We start from the raw sequence: 17053 nt of genomic DNA, 5'->3' as shown, positions 1-17053 counted from the left end.
ACAGAGCCAAACGCCAGAGCTGAAGTACAACAGCCTGTTTACACAGGCGCCACATGCTAGGCGCGGACACGGTGCACGTGATTACCTTCCCGTTGTAGGTGGTGTGGGTACATGGAGGTTTGTACCTGCTGCGCCAAGGAGAAGAGGTCCTGATGCAGTGCCAGCACGGCTCTGTAAAATGCCCCGTCGTGGGTATCCCGAGGGATCATGCAGGTGTACTCCTCCATGCTGTCCCACTGACCTACACGCATGCACACACACACACAGAAAAGCATTAGGGTGGTCAGCTTGCTGGGCTAAAGGAGCATCTCAAATAGGCCTTGTCACTGTTACTTGAATTTAGCTTGGGGTTCAAATAGGACATGCTTGAGCCTGCTGTATCCGAATCCTGCAGAGCCTCTAGACTCTGTGAGGCTGAGAGCCAGTTTAACAAGGCCACATCTGTCTTCCAAACACAGGCCTCCACTGCTGCCCCAGGGAGTTCCATGAAAGGTGGAAGGAGCCACATAAGCACAGGTCAGGAGGGTGCCACGCAGTACCTCATTAACCTAGAGAACTCGCCCAGCTTTCTCTAGTTGAGATGGAAGAGCTTTCTTCCCAACCAATGGAGGATCTCACAGTTCAACGGTACCTTGGACATTACATTTCCCCCTAAACAACTGATATGGCCGTTATCCAGACAGGGGACAGGATGAGACAAACAGTTTGCTTGGCTCACTCTGGCAGTACCTTTGCCTCAGAGGGAGGAGATAAATATTTTAAGAGGCTCTGTTACAGCAGAAAGATGGGCTAGGTCATAGCACAGTAGTGTCATATCAGGGCAGACTGGGGAAATGGTGGCATCTGGAAAGACACAGTCACTTCCCCTGGTGGGGTGAGCATGTATCAAATGCCAGGATTTCCAAAACCATCTGCAGGAAAGATACCAGCTTCATTAGCCGCAGACTGCAGGGCTGCTGATTTTACGAGGCCTTTTCCTGCCTTTCACTCCAGACCACTGGTGCATCCATTCTCTATGCCTCTGGGCAAAAGCAAATAACAAATGATGACTCCTCAGGAAGCAGTTTGGTTTTGAAAAACGTTCTGGATCCAGCTCAGAGCTCATGAAAGGAAAGGATATAAGCTCTGTGACTCAGAGGGTGAGAATGGAGGTGGATGTTATGTAACCTTCCTCTGGACTCCACAGGTGCAGCTTCCACCCGGGACATCCATGGGCCCTTTCCCCTCTTACTGAGAACATCCCTGGAACAGACACTGGGAATCCTCTCTGCTGGGGTCTGATGTCAGAAAACGACACTTGTCTGTGGGGATTAAAAGGAAATTGCTGCTTGAAAACACTCAGGGAGTGGGAGGAAGGTGGCTGAGTGTCGGGCAGCAAGGAGGAGAACAGAGAAAACAAAAGTGCCAGAATGTTCCTAACTGTTGGAGAAGGTGAACAGCATATCGGGGTTCATTATACTAGTCACTTTTATATTTGTTGGGAAAATTCTATAGTAAAAGTTAAGAAATAAAAGGAGCTAGACAGCTGACTTCTCTCATTATTCCTGTAGGATAAAGACATGTTGGTGGAGCTCCAGCAACCATACTGGATCATGAGGTGGCGACCCCATGCAAAGCAGAAACATGGAAAAAGGCTAATGATGATGGAGCCAGAATACAAACCAACTTCACTAAATATCTCAGTTTTGATGCTTTGCTCACTGTTTTCCTTGGCCTCCCTGTGAAGAGCCATTATTAGACACATCTAACAAAGTTAGTCAAAGTCATGAGGTAGAAAGGACAGATGGAGGAGGGAGAAGTGGACATGAACAGTTTTATGCGTCTATAGACCTGACATCTCTGCCTGCAGCCACAGTGCCATACTTTTCAGATGCGAGCCCCCAGCCTCACTGTCCTCACCTTGACTGGGTGCCTGGGAGGGGAGCCTTACCTAAACCCCATGCGGCTGCAGCAGCCATCCGGGCCATCTTGGCTTGGGTCTCATCATTAACCAGGGTCCACTTTTCACAGCACTGCTGGTGGAGCTGCCCCCTGAAGGAAAAGAATTATATAGTCGGGTTAACAGATATCACCTCCATCTTTCTCTCTAGCCCCTTAGGTTAGCTGGAGGCTGCGGAGGAACTGGATGAGAGGGGCCTGCCTTGAACCGTGAGCCTTTAAAGAAAAAGTACTTTTGACTGTGTGATATAATTGAGAAGTGACTGGCCATTTGTTGTTTCTATGGCCTGGTGGCTCATAATTTGTCTGAGAGCGAGTTTATCTAAGATAGGGACCGTGTCTAACTAGGTGTGACGTGAAATGTGAACATCTGGCCCCCTTCATAAATATTAAATAACTTTTCTCCTATGCCAGTGAACTCTGGGCTCTTTCCCTTTGGCAGGCCTACAGAGAAAGCCATCGGAAGAGACACATCTGGACATTCTTTTGGGTTCCAAGCTATAGGGAGAATTGGCTTTTAAAAGTATTATACCAATGGCTGCAGTCTGAAATGAAACTCAAATGAAATCAATCTGCACAGAGGAAGAAGGTGCTACAACGGTCACATCTACCAGAAATCCAGATGTTGCTTACTCTCAGAATTGCGCACAACTACGTGAGTGTGGGTATGACTAGGAGACACTGAGATACGTATGGTGTTCAGCAGACTCTGGTACACAGAGCAGAAGCCCTCAAGAAAAGATGTCCTGTTGGCTGTTAAAACTGCTTCCCTCCCATGCTGCACTTCTGAAGGAAAGGAAATAAAACTCTGCTACAGGGCAAATATGAGCTCCTGCTTTCATGTGAGCTTCAAGACTCAGCTAGGAGACTCCTTAATCTTTCCTACTTTCTGAAAGAGATGCTCTGCAGGATGTTTTAACTTGGTATTGGGAGTGGAGTCAAGAGAAAAGGCACAAGTTCCAAGTGGCCCAGCTCAGAAGCCTCGTGGGACATGAGCTACACTGCACTATCAGGTGACATGGGGGACAGGGAGGGGGGAGGAGATAAAGATGTTGAAGGGATCTGGGCTGAGCTCACCGAGAAGCTGACTGGTGACCACATCTAGGAGAACTGCTCGGGGCCATTATCCAGCATCGTGGCCTGGTAGTCATTACCTTTCACTGTATCTCTGCCACAAGGTCAAGAGAGCCAGGGACGCAAGCATTCTAGCTCAATACACAGCCAAGATAAAAAAGAGGAAGAGGAAGTGGGCAGCCATCCTGCCTTGTGCACTTACTGAAGCTCAGAGACAGCAGCTGGACGAACCTCAGTGTTGTTTTCCTGCCGTCTAAACTGAGAAACCTTCACTCTGGGTCCTGCTGGAGGTTGTCTTAGAGCAGCAGTTCTCAGATTGTTATGTGCATCATAATCCCATGGAGGGCTCCTTACACAGATCGTTGGGTGCCATCCCTGGAGTTTCTGATTCGGGAGGTCTGAACTGGGGTCTGAGAAAGTACATTTCTAACAAGTTTCTAGGTGTGATGCTGTGATCCAGGGGCCACAGTTTGAGACCCACTGGCTCAGAGCATAGAACAGCTCCTCCGGGCAGCACATTTTTTGCTGGGGTCCTGTCTGGAGGTAAAGGAAAGCGACATGATCTCTGAATGCTCCTTCCAACCCTGGAATTCAAATTTGTACAGCTGATAGCCATAGGCAATTCAGCCTCCCTCTGCTGTTTCATCAGGACCCCCCATTTCTGCGTCACAGGTCTGGGATTTAGCTTTCCTCTTCATCTCGAGGCAGGGAGCAAGTTCAGTGTGAAACGCCACAAACTGTTAACTCCAGAGACAAAGCAGGGAGCAGTGCAGGAGCAGCATCCTGAAAGGCAGCTCCGCCAGGGGACACAGACATCGACTTCAAGCTGAGGCTGTGTCAACAGTTGTCAGAACCTGGTCGGTGTACCCAGAGGCGGGGTTCCTCTCCCACAAACATTTGTTACAAATAAGGATGCAGAATATACTGAGTCCTAACTCTCAAAGGCACGGGGGCGAACAAAATCAAATAAATAAAAAGTATGAGACTGTCCGTGGGGCAACTACTAGGAGGCTCTTTGGCACCTCTCACCGACACCAGGGAGGACTGGGTAAAAGGCCCTCCAAAACTCTGACTTCCCACCCAGTGCAGCAGCAAAAAGTGTAAGGAGCGTTCTTCAATTGGCAATGCCTAAAAGTACTTGGCTGTCTATGACCTCATTCCTGAGGAATCTGTCCTCAAGGACCCAGAGGCCATGAAAGGAACAGTGCAGGGAGGAGGCTGACTTAGGTTCAAGGGGCTGCAGGTGTGGCTGGGGAGCTGGGGGAGGGGGTGGCTGTCTCTGGTACTCAGCTCCCAGGGGCTGAGCATGCGGAGGGGGTCTTAGCTCACTGGTAACCCCGGATCACTCCTGAGGGCCACCTCCGGTGAACACCTGCCTCGGGCACATTCAGGATACTAACCCAAAGCAAAAGCAATCCAGAAGTTGCACTCTAAATAGAACTGGCTGAATAAACCATATAAAAAACCTGCATATGATCAGGAAAAGAATTCTACTTCTTTCACCTCTTTTTAAAATCTCTTTTAGCCTACTTCATTCTTAAACCCCTTGGTCAGCATCACTAGCCGCTTATACTTTATAGGTAATTATCAAGCTGGAACGAATTCAAGAGCTCAGAGGTAGATGGCCCTGGGCAGTGCAACGTCAGGAGACCCGGATGACTCTGCTCTCCGGAGACCTCGGGCAGGTTATGTCAACTTCTACGAGCCTCAGTTTCCCAACTGTCACACGTGGAGATTAAACAAAATCACATGTAAAGTCTCTTCTAACGCATCCAAGCCAACCCTACTTAACCCACCTAAGGACAGTGGTTGTCTCTAATTATGAAAGGCGGGGAGGGCAGGAAAGGTTTCAAGGAGGGAGAAACAGTTCAGGTGGACCTTGAAAGACGGGGAGAATTTCAAAAAGTAGAAGAAGGAGAAGAGGAGGTGAGCAATTCAGGGCACTGAATGGAAGAACGCAAAGAAAAAAACTTCTGGGGGGCTTGGAGAATGGCCAATCAATAGCCCTTTGGTTAACGTGCAAACTCTTAACGTGGAGCATAAGCCCCACTTGATCTGGCCCCCGCCTAGCTCTCCTGCCTCACCTCTTACCTCTTTTCTGCGTCACACTCGACCCCACAGCCTTACTGAACTTTCAGAACCCTAAACATAATGATGTGCTCACCCCTCCTCACTGTCTGGGTCCCAGTTAGGTATCACTTCTTCCTGGAAGCCTTCCAGAACCTTCCAAGCTAGGATTAGGGCCCCTTCTGATATCCCACAGGCCCTGGGCTTCTCCTCTCCTTTAAAACTGTACTCACTCTGTGCTAGAGCAGCCTGGTCGTCTGCCCTGTAAGCTCTGGGAAGGCAGGGGCTGTGTCTAGCCCCTGAGCTAGCACAGACCCTGGCAATGAGTAAGCGCTCAGTACGACTGGCTGAATGAATGAATGGGGCACTCAGTCCCACATGCGAGAGGACGCTGAGATAATCTGCTCGTGGGGAGGCAGTACGGCCTTCTGTTTGTTCGTTAAAACTGTAGTTAAACTAGTTCATGACTGCAGGATGGCATTTTGCTTTAAGTATTTTAAAAAACTGCACTTGATGCTGGAAAACGGAACAGGAACCATTTTTCCTTTAACGTCCCCTAACAACTCCCCAGGCCAAGAGGCAAGTGTCCTAAAGCAAGCATTACTGTCACTTCTACCCGGCACGCCCGTTCCCTCTCCCCACTCTCCTTCGCCTGTCTCCCAGCCGTAGGCCTTCCTCCAGGGAGAACTGCAAGATCACCCCGTGCCCCACTTGGGTCTTTCAGAGCTGTGTGCTCTGACCATTCGTTGTCCCTGGGCTCTCAGGCTCTAGTAACTGCCTGCAACGTGCTTGTCTCATCAGCCTCACAAAGGAAGAGGCCTCTTTTTGTGTGTGTGTTGTTTCTTTTTTTAATCTCTGGAGCCTGGCATAAGTGCTGAACCCGTAGTAAGCATTCAATAAAGGTGAAGCACCTGAAGAAAGCAGTCATCTGTTCTTCTTTCCTAAAATCATTGGCAAGAGGTAATAAAGAAAAGAAAAAAAATCAAGGTTGCAGAGTAAGAATATGAAGTCTTCATCAGTCAGTCAAGGTCAAGAGGCAGAGAGAAAACAGATGTAGATGCCAGGAGCACACCCACACCTGTCCTGTCCCAGAGCATTACAAAGTTTACGTTAAGACAGAAAGAAAGAAAGACAAGAAAGAAAGAAAGAAAGGAAGGAAGGAAGGAAGGAAGGAAGGAAGGAAAGAAAGAAAGAAAGAAAGGAAGGAAGGAAGGAAGGAAGGAAGGAAGGAAGGAAGGAAGGAAGGAAGAAAGGAAGGAAGGAAGGAAGGAAGGAAGGAAGGAAGGGAGAGAGAGCGAGAGAGAAAGAAAGAAAGAAAGAAAGAAAGAAAGAAAGAAAGAAAGAAAGAAAGAAAGTTTTTCTATTTAGCACTGAGACAGAGCAGAGAGAGAAACATTCCAAAGTGATAGATGATTCCTGGGAAAATAACCAAGTGAAACAAAAATGAGAGTCTTAGATGAGAACTCTGGTCAGGAGAAGCATTTCAAATGCAACTCGGCCATCAGCCCGCTACAGCTTACCATTCCCCCAAGGCCTCGAGGCAGCGCATGCGGCCCAGCATCAGCTCTGGGTCATCCTTGTTGGTGTCCATTTTCTTATCATAGGCCACAAGAGCATCCTCCCACTCATGCAGTTTCTCATACCAGGTAGCCTGGATCTCCTGCCAAGTGGAAAAGAAAGAGGACTGTTGGGAGGCACAGAGAACACAGGGGTACATTTTTTTTAATCCACAGACTCTCTTTCCTGAGTGTGCCGTGCTGTATGCGTGACACTTCACCCATCACAGTATGCCTTGGCTTGGACTGAAAAGAACTTCAGAATATCCGGAGGTATGTTTGGTGACAGTGGGAATGCTGGTTCCTTGGCACAGTGATGGAACAACCCTGGGATAATCTGAGAGCAGATGTCAGGCCATGCTTTCCCCCCATCACTTCCAGCCCAGACACAGAAGTCAGCAGAACTCCAGCATGTGGGGATACGGGGATAGGGGAAATCATTTAGGACGGCAGGAAGCCCCGACCAGGGCTCCTGTAAGGATGCCAAGGCCTCGATCTGCTGGAATGCTGACAGTGGGCCACATGGCAGGGATGGCAGCTGCTTTCCTGATGAGGCCAGAAAGACCAGGCCACATCTGCATATCTGCTGGAGGAAAACCACTCGCTTTTTAAAAGCTCTCGATTCTCTGAGCTTCTTAATGCATTTTTAAACTTTCAGGAAATAATAATTTAAAATACAATATAATACTGCCACTTAAAAATTCTTTGGAAAAACCTTCCTCCCTTCTTCTAGAGTCTCCCCCATCCAATGTTCCCTCCCGCTTAGCACTTGGCAGCTTTACCAGTGGCAGGGGCCAAAGGACGGGTTCCATTACCCGGCAGATGGCGCGCCACGCTGCAGTTCAGTGCCAGCCACGTGAATGAGCGGTGCTGCAGTCTAGAAGCTGCAGTCTACAGCTCTCTGAATGGCCCAGGGACTGTTTTATGTATGTCTCTGTCTGCCCTCCATCTGCCTCCACCTCAGTCTGTCTTCTGGGCTTCTTCATCACCAGCTTGGTAAATGACCATTTCTCTACTGGGCCAGGGGAGTGGCTCTCCAGGGATTTATTCAACAGTACGATCCTGTAGTGGAATGTGTATGATATAATGCAGGGCCCACATTTGCTTCCCCCATTACCTTCCTCTCCTTTCTAAATGAAACTCTTATTTGAGCAGCACGTACACGAACAGCTACTGTGTGCTAAGCTCTTTTTTTTTTTTTTTTTTCTTTTTGCGGTATGCGGGCCTCTCACTCTTGTGGCCTCTCCTGTTGCGGAGCACAGGCTCCGGACGCGCAGGCCCAGCGGCCATGGCTCACGGGCCCAGCCGCTCCGCGGCATATGGGATCCTCCCAGACCGGGGCACGAACCCGTATCCCCTGCATCGGCAGGCGGACTCTCAACCACTGCGCCACCAGGGAGGCCCTCTTTTTTTTTTTTTTGCGGTACGCGGGCCTCTCACTGTTGTGGCCTCTCCCATTGTGGAGCACAGGCTCCGGACGCGCAGGCTCAGCGGCCATGGCTCACGGGCCCAGCCACTCCGTGGCACGTGGGATCTTCCCGGACCGGGGCACGAACCCGCGTCCCCTGCATCGGCAGGCGGACTCTCAACCACTGCGCCACCAGGGAAGCCCAGAATCTTTTCTTCTTGAACCTCTGTAAGGAGGTCATTTCTATTTTAGGTAGCTAACTTGTGCCTGCTTCCCCCCCGTGTGTTTTCAGCAGAGCCAGCCCCCTCTGCTTCCCCTGGCCTAGTTCTGCAGCCACAACAGCCCTTTCCCCCATGTCCATGTACAGTGAGGTTTGCCAAAATGGACTCTGTGGAGGGTAAAACCACCTAAGCTCCATTTCCCAAGCTCGTCTAGAATCATGCCGCTCTATTACGCCTAAATATGAAAGCAAAAACTTACAGAGAATACAGTGACTGCAGAGACTGTACAATTAAAAACTCTGAAATTAAAAAGTAACACTGGTAAATTTCCCATTTTGAATTTCTGTCCTGGGTGGAAAAGAAACAAAGGCTCATGACTAATGTAAGGCACACACTCGGTATGAACAAGCAGAAAGCCGGGGGAGCGGCGTATGGAGCAGGTCACGTAGGGGGCAGGATATTTTGAATTGCAACAGATTGCAGAAACTGTAAGGTTTAAGCAATGAATCACACAAAATTCTAATGAGATTGCTGTTACCTAACCTGCGCTGAGAAAGCGCAGGCCCTGCCAAGAAAAAGCAACCACTGTCGAGCTTAATGTGACTCAGCCACCTAAATATAACAGAGAATCCACCATAGGTTTAGCAGCCATCCTGGAGCAATGGCCACTTTTAGAACCTGGAGACGGGGCAACTCTTCATTTAAGGTTGGTACTCTGAGCCACCGGGGTATAAAATCGCCTGAATACCAGACGTCTGTGGAATCCTTGTTTCAATTACTGCGGTCTAAGCGCTAAGGATATCACAGGAGAGGACATCTCTGGGTGGAGTACATGAAGCGCCCTCTTGGCTGACCTTCTTCCCTCTGCGAACACGGATTGTGGCAAAGGTGGAGGAGACACAGCCCCTTCTGTTTTGTCATCTGGAGATGCTTTCTTAGTCTAGTCATAGATACGTGCTCAAGATGGCCAAATATTCCCTGAAAGGTTTCAGTCCAATTGACCAGCCCTTGTAGAAGGCAAAAGCCCGTGAAGTAGTCACTTTGCTTCACTCTGACACACTGGGCTCTTGATTAAGGCAGACTGGAGTAAGTGACCTACTTGACTAATAAAAGGTTCCTCATCAAATATATGGACCCAGAACTTCCTGACCTTCCAGGAAGTCAATGTTAAGTTGATTAAGTTGATGCCTTATATATGGTTAGGAGTTACCAAAGCACTCTCCCAGGAATACAGAGAGTAACGGAATCATTTCAGTATCAGTTGGGCAAAGGTGGCAGGAGGCAAGAAGCTATATAAGCAGTAATGAGATGGAACAATCCCTCAATATCAGGTATAAATTATGGCATATTTCTTCTGGAGAATTACCCATGGTTTCCTCTGAAGTAGGTACTGAGCCTTAACTATGGGCCAGTGGTAATGCTGGCTGTCATAGACGACACAAAGACAACTCTGGTCAGGGTTAAACACCTGGGCTCTGACACCAGACTGCCCGGGGTTCAAGTCCTGGCTCTGCCACTTATTCACTGTCAGCTCAGGTAAGGTTGTTACCCTGCTGGGACCACAGTCTCCTCATCTGTAAAATGGGATAACAATAGTACACATTCAAAGGGAGGACTGAATTAGATGAAGTACATAAAGCACATAGCAAAGGGCTAGGTGCATGCTGAGAGTTTGATAAATACAAGTTATTACTGTTTTTTAGATTCTGCCCTCACGATCTCTGTTTAGCTTGAATATACTCCATACAGCCACTGTCTCCTTCAACCTCAAGATATAGGTAAGTCAGCATCAGATTTTTAACAACTGGCAAAAAAACAGAAAAGGAAAGTAACTTTCTCAAGGTCGTGGCTTAGTGCCTCCCTAGCCAGGTGGCTACCTCTTGCTCTTCTAAAAGGAATGAGGCAACTTACCAGCTCTCCGAAGTGTTTCATGGCATATTCTAATACCCCGGCAGCTGCCTCTGGCTGCTGTAGCTTATTATTAATGCTGGGGAAACAAAAGGAAGAGGTGGTTACACTCAGCATGTCAGAGGGTGGGAGGTGCAGGGTCATTTGTGGGCAGATGGCTCACCAGCATGCTGGGGACAATGTCTTACAGATGTAGAAAGAGCATCAGTGATCTATTACCACCCAGAAAGCTCGGCCTGAATGATTTCATCTTGATCTCATACTCCTAATTTTGAAGGGGTCACATTTGGTGTACAGGAGGCCTTGCCTGCTCTGGGGCCCTTCCTCCAAGCAGCAGACTGGTTTCCTCTCAGATATCATACGTCAGGCAGCACATGCCTATTTTTAAACTAGAAGCCCTGGCTCCAGAACCGTTCGTGTTGTAGAACACAACCAGATGAGGTACCTCTGAACTTTTAACTCTTACTTCTTCTCATCAGTTGCCCTTGGTGATAAGAATAACCAAAATGAATAAAAATCATCAGGCTCTGTGGGTGACAAAGAAGTGGCACTGAGACTGGGTCATCCACGTCAATGACAGAGAACCCAGCAACAGTCTTGACTGCTCCCCTGACGAGGCCCATCTCTTTCAAATTCAGATGCTTCCCTAGTCCCTTTTCAAAGACCATGCCCTCCCTCTGCAGCAGGCTGTGAAGGGACCGCATCCCAAGTCACTTGCCTGGTCTCTCTGGCGGAGAGATGCTTTTCATAACAACACACAACTTTGCTGATGTCATCTGTGGGCAGCATATGGCCAGTTGGAGCTAGAACTGTAAGTGTATTGGGGCAACTGGGCAGGAAAGCTGGAAGGCTTGCTGCCTGAAGTTGGTTCATCAGAGAGGCTGTGAAGAGGTCCTGAAAGTAGGGGAGCTGCAAGGCTCAGACCCTTGTTCCAACAGGGACCTATGTAAGAGGGTAAGGAGCAACTAACCCAACACTAAACATAAGCTTGAGTTATGGAAGGAAGGAAGGAAGAGAGGGAGGGAGGGAGCAGGACTGAGAAAACCACAGGACAACAATAACTACATCTGTTCACAGGCAGGGGGCAAAATGTGACAGACCAACTTGGGAGTCTAGACTGGGTGTCCAAGCTCAAGGCTCCAGGCTCTGCAACCAGAGGCGAAAGTAACTGCACAGACATCCCTCTCCTTTATTTACAGGAGCAGATGGGCAACCTCGTGTGGGATCTACTGGGCGGACTGTTTGGTGCTTCTGTGTGGGTCCCAAGCAAAGCAATGAGCCCAAATGTTCTCTGTAAGTTTTCTGCTGCAGGATTCAGAAATATTTTTAATTTCAAAGTGAAGCTGTAACATCATGGTTTCCTTTAGGAAGCCCTACGAGAGTTTTTCTAAGCTGAGAATGAAAAGCCAAGTCCAGAGGGACTAATTCCACAGCATGCTCATTGTGAAGCAGTTTCCCATTCCTCTTGGCCTCTAAGTCAGGTTCTCAGCTTTGTTGCTCACTCACATGGGGCTGAGTAAACCGTATTAATAATTAATATTACTGGGTATAGATTTGTGATAATCTAGCTCCTTGAGCCCAAATAAAGATTTTGGAAGCATAAGAAGGCAGGAAAAAAGAAAGCCAGTATATATTCTATATATTATATTATACTCAAATATGTACTATATCATATGTAACTATATATAGTGATATAGTCTATATATTATTTTTAGTCCTAATGTGGACTATTGGGATGGCCCTGGTAGGAATATAAAGTGTTCTGATGAGGAAGATAAGGAAAGTGTTCCTTGCCTGAACCAAAAGAAGTTAACTCTAAGAATCAGACATAAAAATCCAGGAGTTCTAATAACTGTCTTCCAATCTTATGTTCTGGAACATACTCTAATTTTCAAGAACGAATTATAAACATTACCAAAACTTGCCTCACTCTGGGGAATAAAGCAACACAAAAACAAAAGCAAGCAAAAGTCACCCCCCCACTCTCCCATTTGTTACACATAAAAAGGAGAATTTTACAAGAAACTGATCAAAATCAGGAAGTTGTGACTAGAGACTTGAGAGGAGAAATATAAATTTTACCTTAACGTTGCTATGGCTTTGACATACCTCCTCTAAGGACAGACCAACACAGCTTTGCAAACTTAAAAAGAAAACTCATCACATGGCCCCAACTCCTTTAAGAGAAAGTCCACATAAGTCACCTGCACAGAACTTCCCACGTGAATATGTGTGGAGGCAGGTGAGGATGCAGACAGAGCCCCGTGGGAAGGAAAGGGGGGCTGGGCTCCCTGCGGACCCACACTGACCAGGCCTCCATCAATGGCCAGGAAAAGCGGGGGTGCACCTTGGGATGCATGACAAGCTCTTGTCCAACAGTAAGGACAATCACTGAAAAACGACAACTTTAACTAAATGGACTAAAACAAACCCATGAAAAATGAGTGGGAGCAGAGAGAAAGGGTCCCTTTGATAAATTAAGTTCTGATTTGAGGACTTGAAAGTAAAGGAGATCGTACACACCTACTTCTGACAGTTCAGAGAGGAGAGAGTTCAAGTTAACCAGCTGTTCTCATCCTGTTATTCTTTCCTCCTCCCTGTTTGCATTCTTCCTTCCCACAGAACTTTCTCCCTAAATGCACTGCCCTCTTCTTTCCTTCCGTGAGTCTCCCATGTGTGCCTACAAGGCTGCCGGAGAACGCAACTGCGGGGGCTGAGGCTCTGGGGGTTCTCCTGGTGCTCAAGAGAGTCTACCATCTTGTCTGGGACCTTACCTTTTTCTCCTTCCTCCACGGCTTCTGGCACTCCATCACGGGAGGCAATGGATTATAATAACAACAAAAAAATACCTAAATTTACTGAGAGCTCACTGTAGGTGCCAGGCGCTATGCTGATTATTGCTGATACGTGTCATCTTAACCCTACGAGATAGACATTATTAACACTCCCATTTTACGTATAAAGAAACCGTGGCCCAGCCGGTCATCCTTTCCCTTCGAAACTGTACCATTAAAAGGATCTGAAGTGATAACTAAGGGTACAGCTCTGCAGTGGGAGAGAAGCATGTCAGCTGTCTACTCTCGGCATCAGTGGGCCTGAGCAAATACGTGTAAAATAAGTGACTGAAAGCATGGCATGGGACGTTTCCATGAGTGAACTCTGTATATAATCTGCTGTACGGGAAAAAGGAGCTGTAATGCACCTTCACTTTAGCTTCCTCACCAATACCATGGCTAACACCCTGCTCTGACCCCTAAGCTCCCGTTTCCTATTTTTTATTTCCTTTCAGAAGCCACTGGCAACGCCTCCACACCTCGCAGCAGGACAGTCAGCATGCAGTCACAGTGGGCTTTTCCGAGGCAGCTTGTTTGAGGCTGCCAGGCTTACAGACAGAGCCCAGGCTGCTAAGTGGGGGATGAATAAGCCTCTGTGGAAACTCAGTAGTTCCCAGCTACTAAGGCCCCAGTCTCCTGCTTGCTTGGGTGACACAAGACTGTCCGTTCAAATACTCCCTTTTTAAACTCAGATGTGGTTTTATGAGACTGAAGGGAGCGACCGTATGTGTGGCTCATGTGCAGAAACCACCTTTGCTCAAAAGGCCCCCCAAATGAGGCGCTCTCGCTTTATGGGGCAGCTGAGAGTTTTCTACAGCCCGTTCAATAAATGCTCCCTTGTGTGTCCCAGGGTCTTTCCGTATTAATGCTGGAGGCTTATAAAGGGCAAACTGTTCAAAGCTCAGCCCAACAGCAGAGGAGTGCTTAACAACACAAACCAGACCTCACCGACGCTAACAAACAAGTGTAGAGACATGGAGGCTTAGGGAGCAACGTGCCCACGACAACGGTGCACAGGATGACAGGTCAACCAGATAGCCTGTCTCCTCTCCACGCTCACCAAGGCCAGAAGGAAAAGACGGCTGCGGCGCAAGAATTTCTAGGCTAGTGGATCCCGTCCCAGTGCTGTCTTGGCATGGGTGTCGGGGCAGATTTGTATCCTACTTCACTGCGCAGTGAGAACATCCAGCTGAGCTCTTGTATGGCTGCGAGTCGACAGAGCAAACAGAAGCTGCCCACCCACAGAACAAAACGCAGAGCCCACAAATAAACCTGGTGTTAGAAATACAACGAAGAGAGACAGACAGGGAAACACAACGAATTAGGATATCAAGAGGGGAAAAGGCAATTATTCAGACATCTTCACTCATTCATTCCCCACCTCCCCTCTCTCACTCCAAGATTTAATTTTTATCAAAGGAAGCTGAGTTGAAGAGCTTGAAACTGGGAAATTCTTGGCAATTGAGGGAAACGCTTTCTAGAGTTGAGTCGAATTAACAAATAAGAAGAAGATACGGCCTCAATGCCTCCTACACCAAACAGATTACACCAGGCATCTTTTCTCCACTATCTGAAACTCTCTTTCCAGACGTAGGGAAAGTGTGTAAGCTGAGGAAGGGACTCAGACGTGAAGGAGCTCCTCGTTGCCTTGGTGGGTTCCTTGTCCAAGAGCGAAGGCTGAGAAGCTAGCGCTGGGGGTGGGGACTGTTTACTTCCCCGTGACTCGCCCCTTCAATCTTTTCCTCAGTGCTTTTCACAGGCAAGTGGTGACCAGTCTCACTGAGGATGAGACTGAAGAAACAGCGGGTCATTAACTGCTCCACATCCTAACTAAAGCTGAGCCATTAGCAAACCAATAGGAGAGTCTCCGGCTGGGCATCCAAATGCCACTCCTACCACCTGAAGGGAAACCTGAGGAACTGTGCTGTTTCCTAAGTCATTGCTCCATGGGCTTCTGGACTGATGTCAAATCCAATGTCATCTGGCCTGGTAATTCCTCCTGGTACGGCTCACTTGGTTATCGACCTCATCTCTTAGCCTTGGTGTCTTGATGACCTTCGGCTACTAAGAGCAAAGTGATGCAGGATCACTCAACACGAGCTGGAGCCCGTTGGAAAGCCGGTCACATGAGGGGCATCTGCAGTCACATCTGGGGGACTACTCAGGCCGTCCTAGGGCTCCCATCAGAAGTTTATGAGAACGTCATGCACTTGCGTCCCAAATGGCTCTGGGCCTTCTCTCTCCTATTTCTAGTGCAGACTGTAGTCTATGTTTTATTTGGTTCTCTGTCAAGCAAGAATACTCTGAATTCCCTTGGTGCTGGGCTGGTGACACACACAACACGGCTGACAGCGGACCTGGGCGGGTCTGGCTGAGGAGCTCCTGAACAGCCAGGTTGAGGCCCAGATAGACCCTGCTGTGGGTCCTCACCACTGTATCAAGCAGTCTTTCTTTTTTTTTTTTTTAATGAATTTTTTCTGTTGCTTTATCTTTTTTTTTTAAATTAATGCACTTAAAATTAATTATTTATTTTTGGCTGCATTGGGTCTTCATTGCTGCGTGCGGGCTTTCTATAGTTGCTGTGAGCAGGGGCTACTCTTTGTTGCAGTGCATGGGCTTCACATTGCGGTGGCTTCTTTTGTTACTGAGCATGGGCTCTAGGCGCACAGGCTTCAGTAGCTGTGGCACGTGGGCTCAGCAGTTGTGGCTCACAGGCTTAGTTGTTCCACGGCATGCGGGATCTTCCCGGATCAGGGCTCGAACCCGTGTCTCCTGCATTGGCAGGCGGACTCTTAATCACTGCGCCACCAGAGAAGTCCCCCAAGCAGTCTTTCCTATTTCTCTTACAGAGCGGTAGCTGCTTCTGTCCATCCCTGTTACTTCTTCCAGCAGCAAGACTTAGCTCTGTGTCCAACGGATGATTAAAAACAAAACATCTTGATTCCTGTACAGAGCCAGGAGGATCCAGGATTGGTGGGGCCCTGATGTCTTTTCATCAGGCAGTTCCCCTGGGACTCTGGGGAGCTCAAGGGTGTGACAGTCTCTTTTCGAGCAGGACAGCAGTGAAGACAGAAGGCAACGTGAGAACATCCGAAATGTGCAGTGGAGAAAGGCGGTGAGGGGCAATTCAAATGCAGGTGGGTAGGGAGAGGGAAGGGGTGGGGAGAGCGAAGGGGACTGGCAGGCCTTAGGGTCCCCCCCTTAAAGCCACAGTCAGGGCACGAAGATAGCACCCCAGGGTCCGGCAGGTCAAACTTTCCTTTCTTGCTTCAGAAACTTAGGAAGAGTAAATTTACTCCTTTTCTACATATTAAGAAAAGGAGGCTGGCCTCATTAGACGGTTTCAAAGCTGGGACATTTGGTGTCCTTGGCACCCTCAGGGACCTAAGGCACCAAGACAAAAAAAATTTGGTGCAAGAGGTGGGTGGACTGCCTTGGACAATCACATGGGCTCCTGACGTCTCAGACCACAGTGGCTTAAGGATAATGAGCTCTTACTTTGTCTTCACCCTTTCTTTTGTCTGCTGACAGTGTAAATGACACACCTGTCATGATATCTAGAAGACTTGCTAGATCTGTATGTGAGAAAGTGGGGCCTTAAGAATAAAAAAGATAGAATGCTAACAACTGTGTAGATTAGGGAAAGGAGAGATAAAAACTACCTTTTCGAGACTGGTAGTAGGAAGTATATCTTTTTTTTTTTTAAATTAAGAAAAATTGGGGGGAGGGAAGTTCACCACGACATTAGAATGTTACTTTTGCCCATGCATATTCTGTATAAATACATATTTTACACACAGTGCTAGCTAGAGTGATCATACAGTTTTGGATTCTGCTCTTTCACATATCACAGGTATTTCCTACTTTATCCAGAGTCTTCATAATTATTTTTATTTTTTTATTTTTTTTATTTTTTGCGGTACGCGGGCCTCTCACTGTTGTGGCCTCTCCTGTTGCAGAGCACAGGCTCCGGACACGGAGGCTCAGCAGCCATGGCTCACGGGCCCAGCCGCTCCGTGGCATGTGGGATCTTCCTGGACCGGGGCA

At 48.1% G+C, this 17053-nt stretch overlaps 1 protein-coding gene across 1 annotated transcript in view; it reads right to left on the bottom strand.

Moving 5' to 3' along the window:
- MTOR (mechanistic target of rapamycin kinase) overlaps positions 1-17053 on the bottom strand; it is a 121365-nt gene that overhangs the window by 31516 nt on the left and 72796 nt on the right. The window contains exons 29-32 of the mRNA XM_081220781.1: positions 10176-10251; positions 6600-6739; positions 1931-2031; positions 126-241 (exon numbers count right to left, since the gene is read on the bottom strand). Coding sequence (XP_081076907.1) covers positions 126-241; positions 1931-2031; positions 6600-6739; positions 10176-10251 — 433 coding nt within the window. The remainder of the gene's footprint in view (positions 1-125; positions 242-1930; positions 2032-6599; positions 6740-10175; positions 10252-17053) is intronic.

The sequence above is a fragment of the Mesoplodon bidens genome (genome assembly GCF_964165515.1).
Source record: "Mesoplodon bidens genome assembly, chromosome: 2".
Lineage (NCBI taxonomy): Eukaryota > Metazoa > Chordata > Mammalia > Artiodactyla > Ziphiidae > Mesoplodon > Mesoplodon bidens.
The sequence above is the reverse complement of the archived record's forward strand: the minus strand, read 5'-3'. Positions and strand labels throughout refer to the sequence as shown.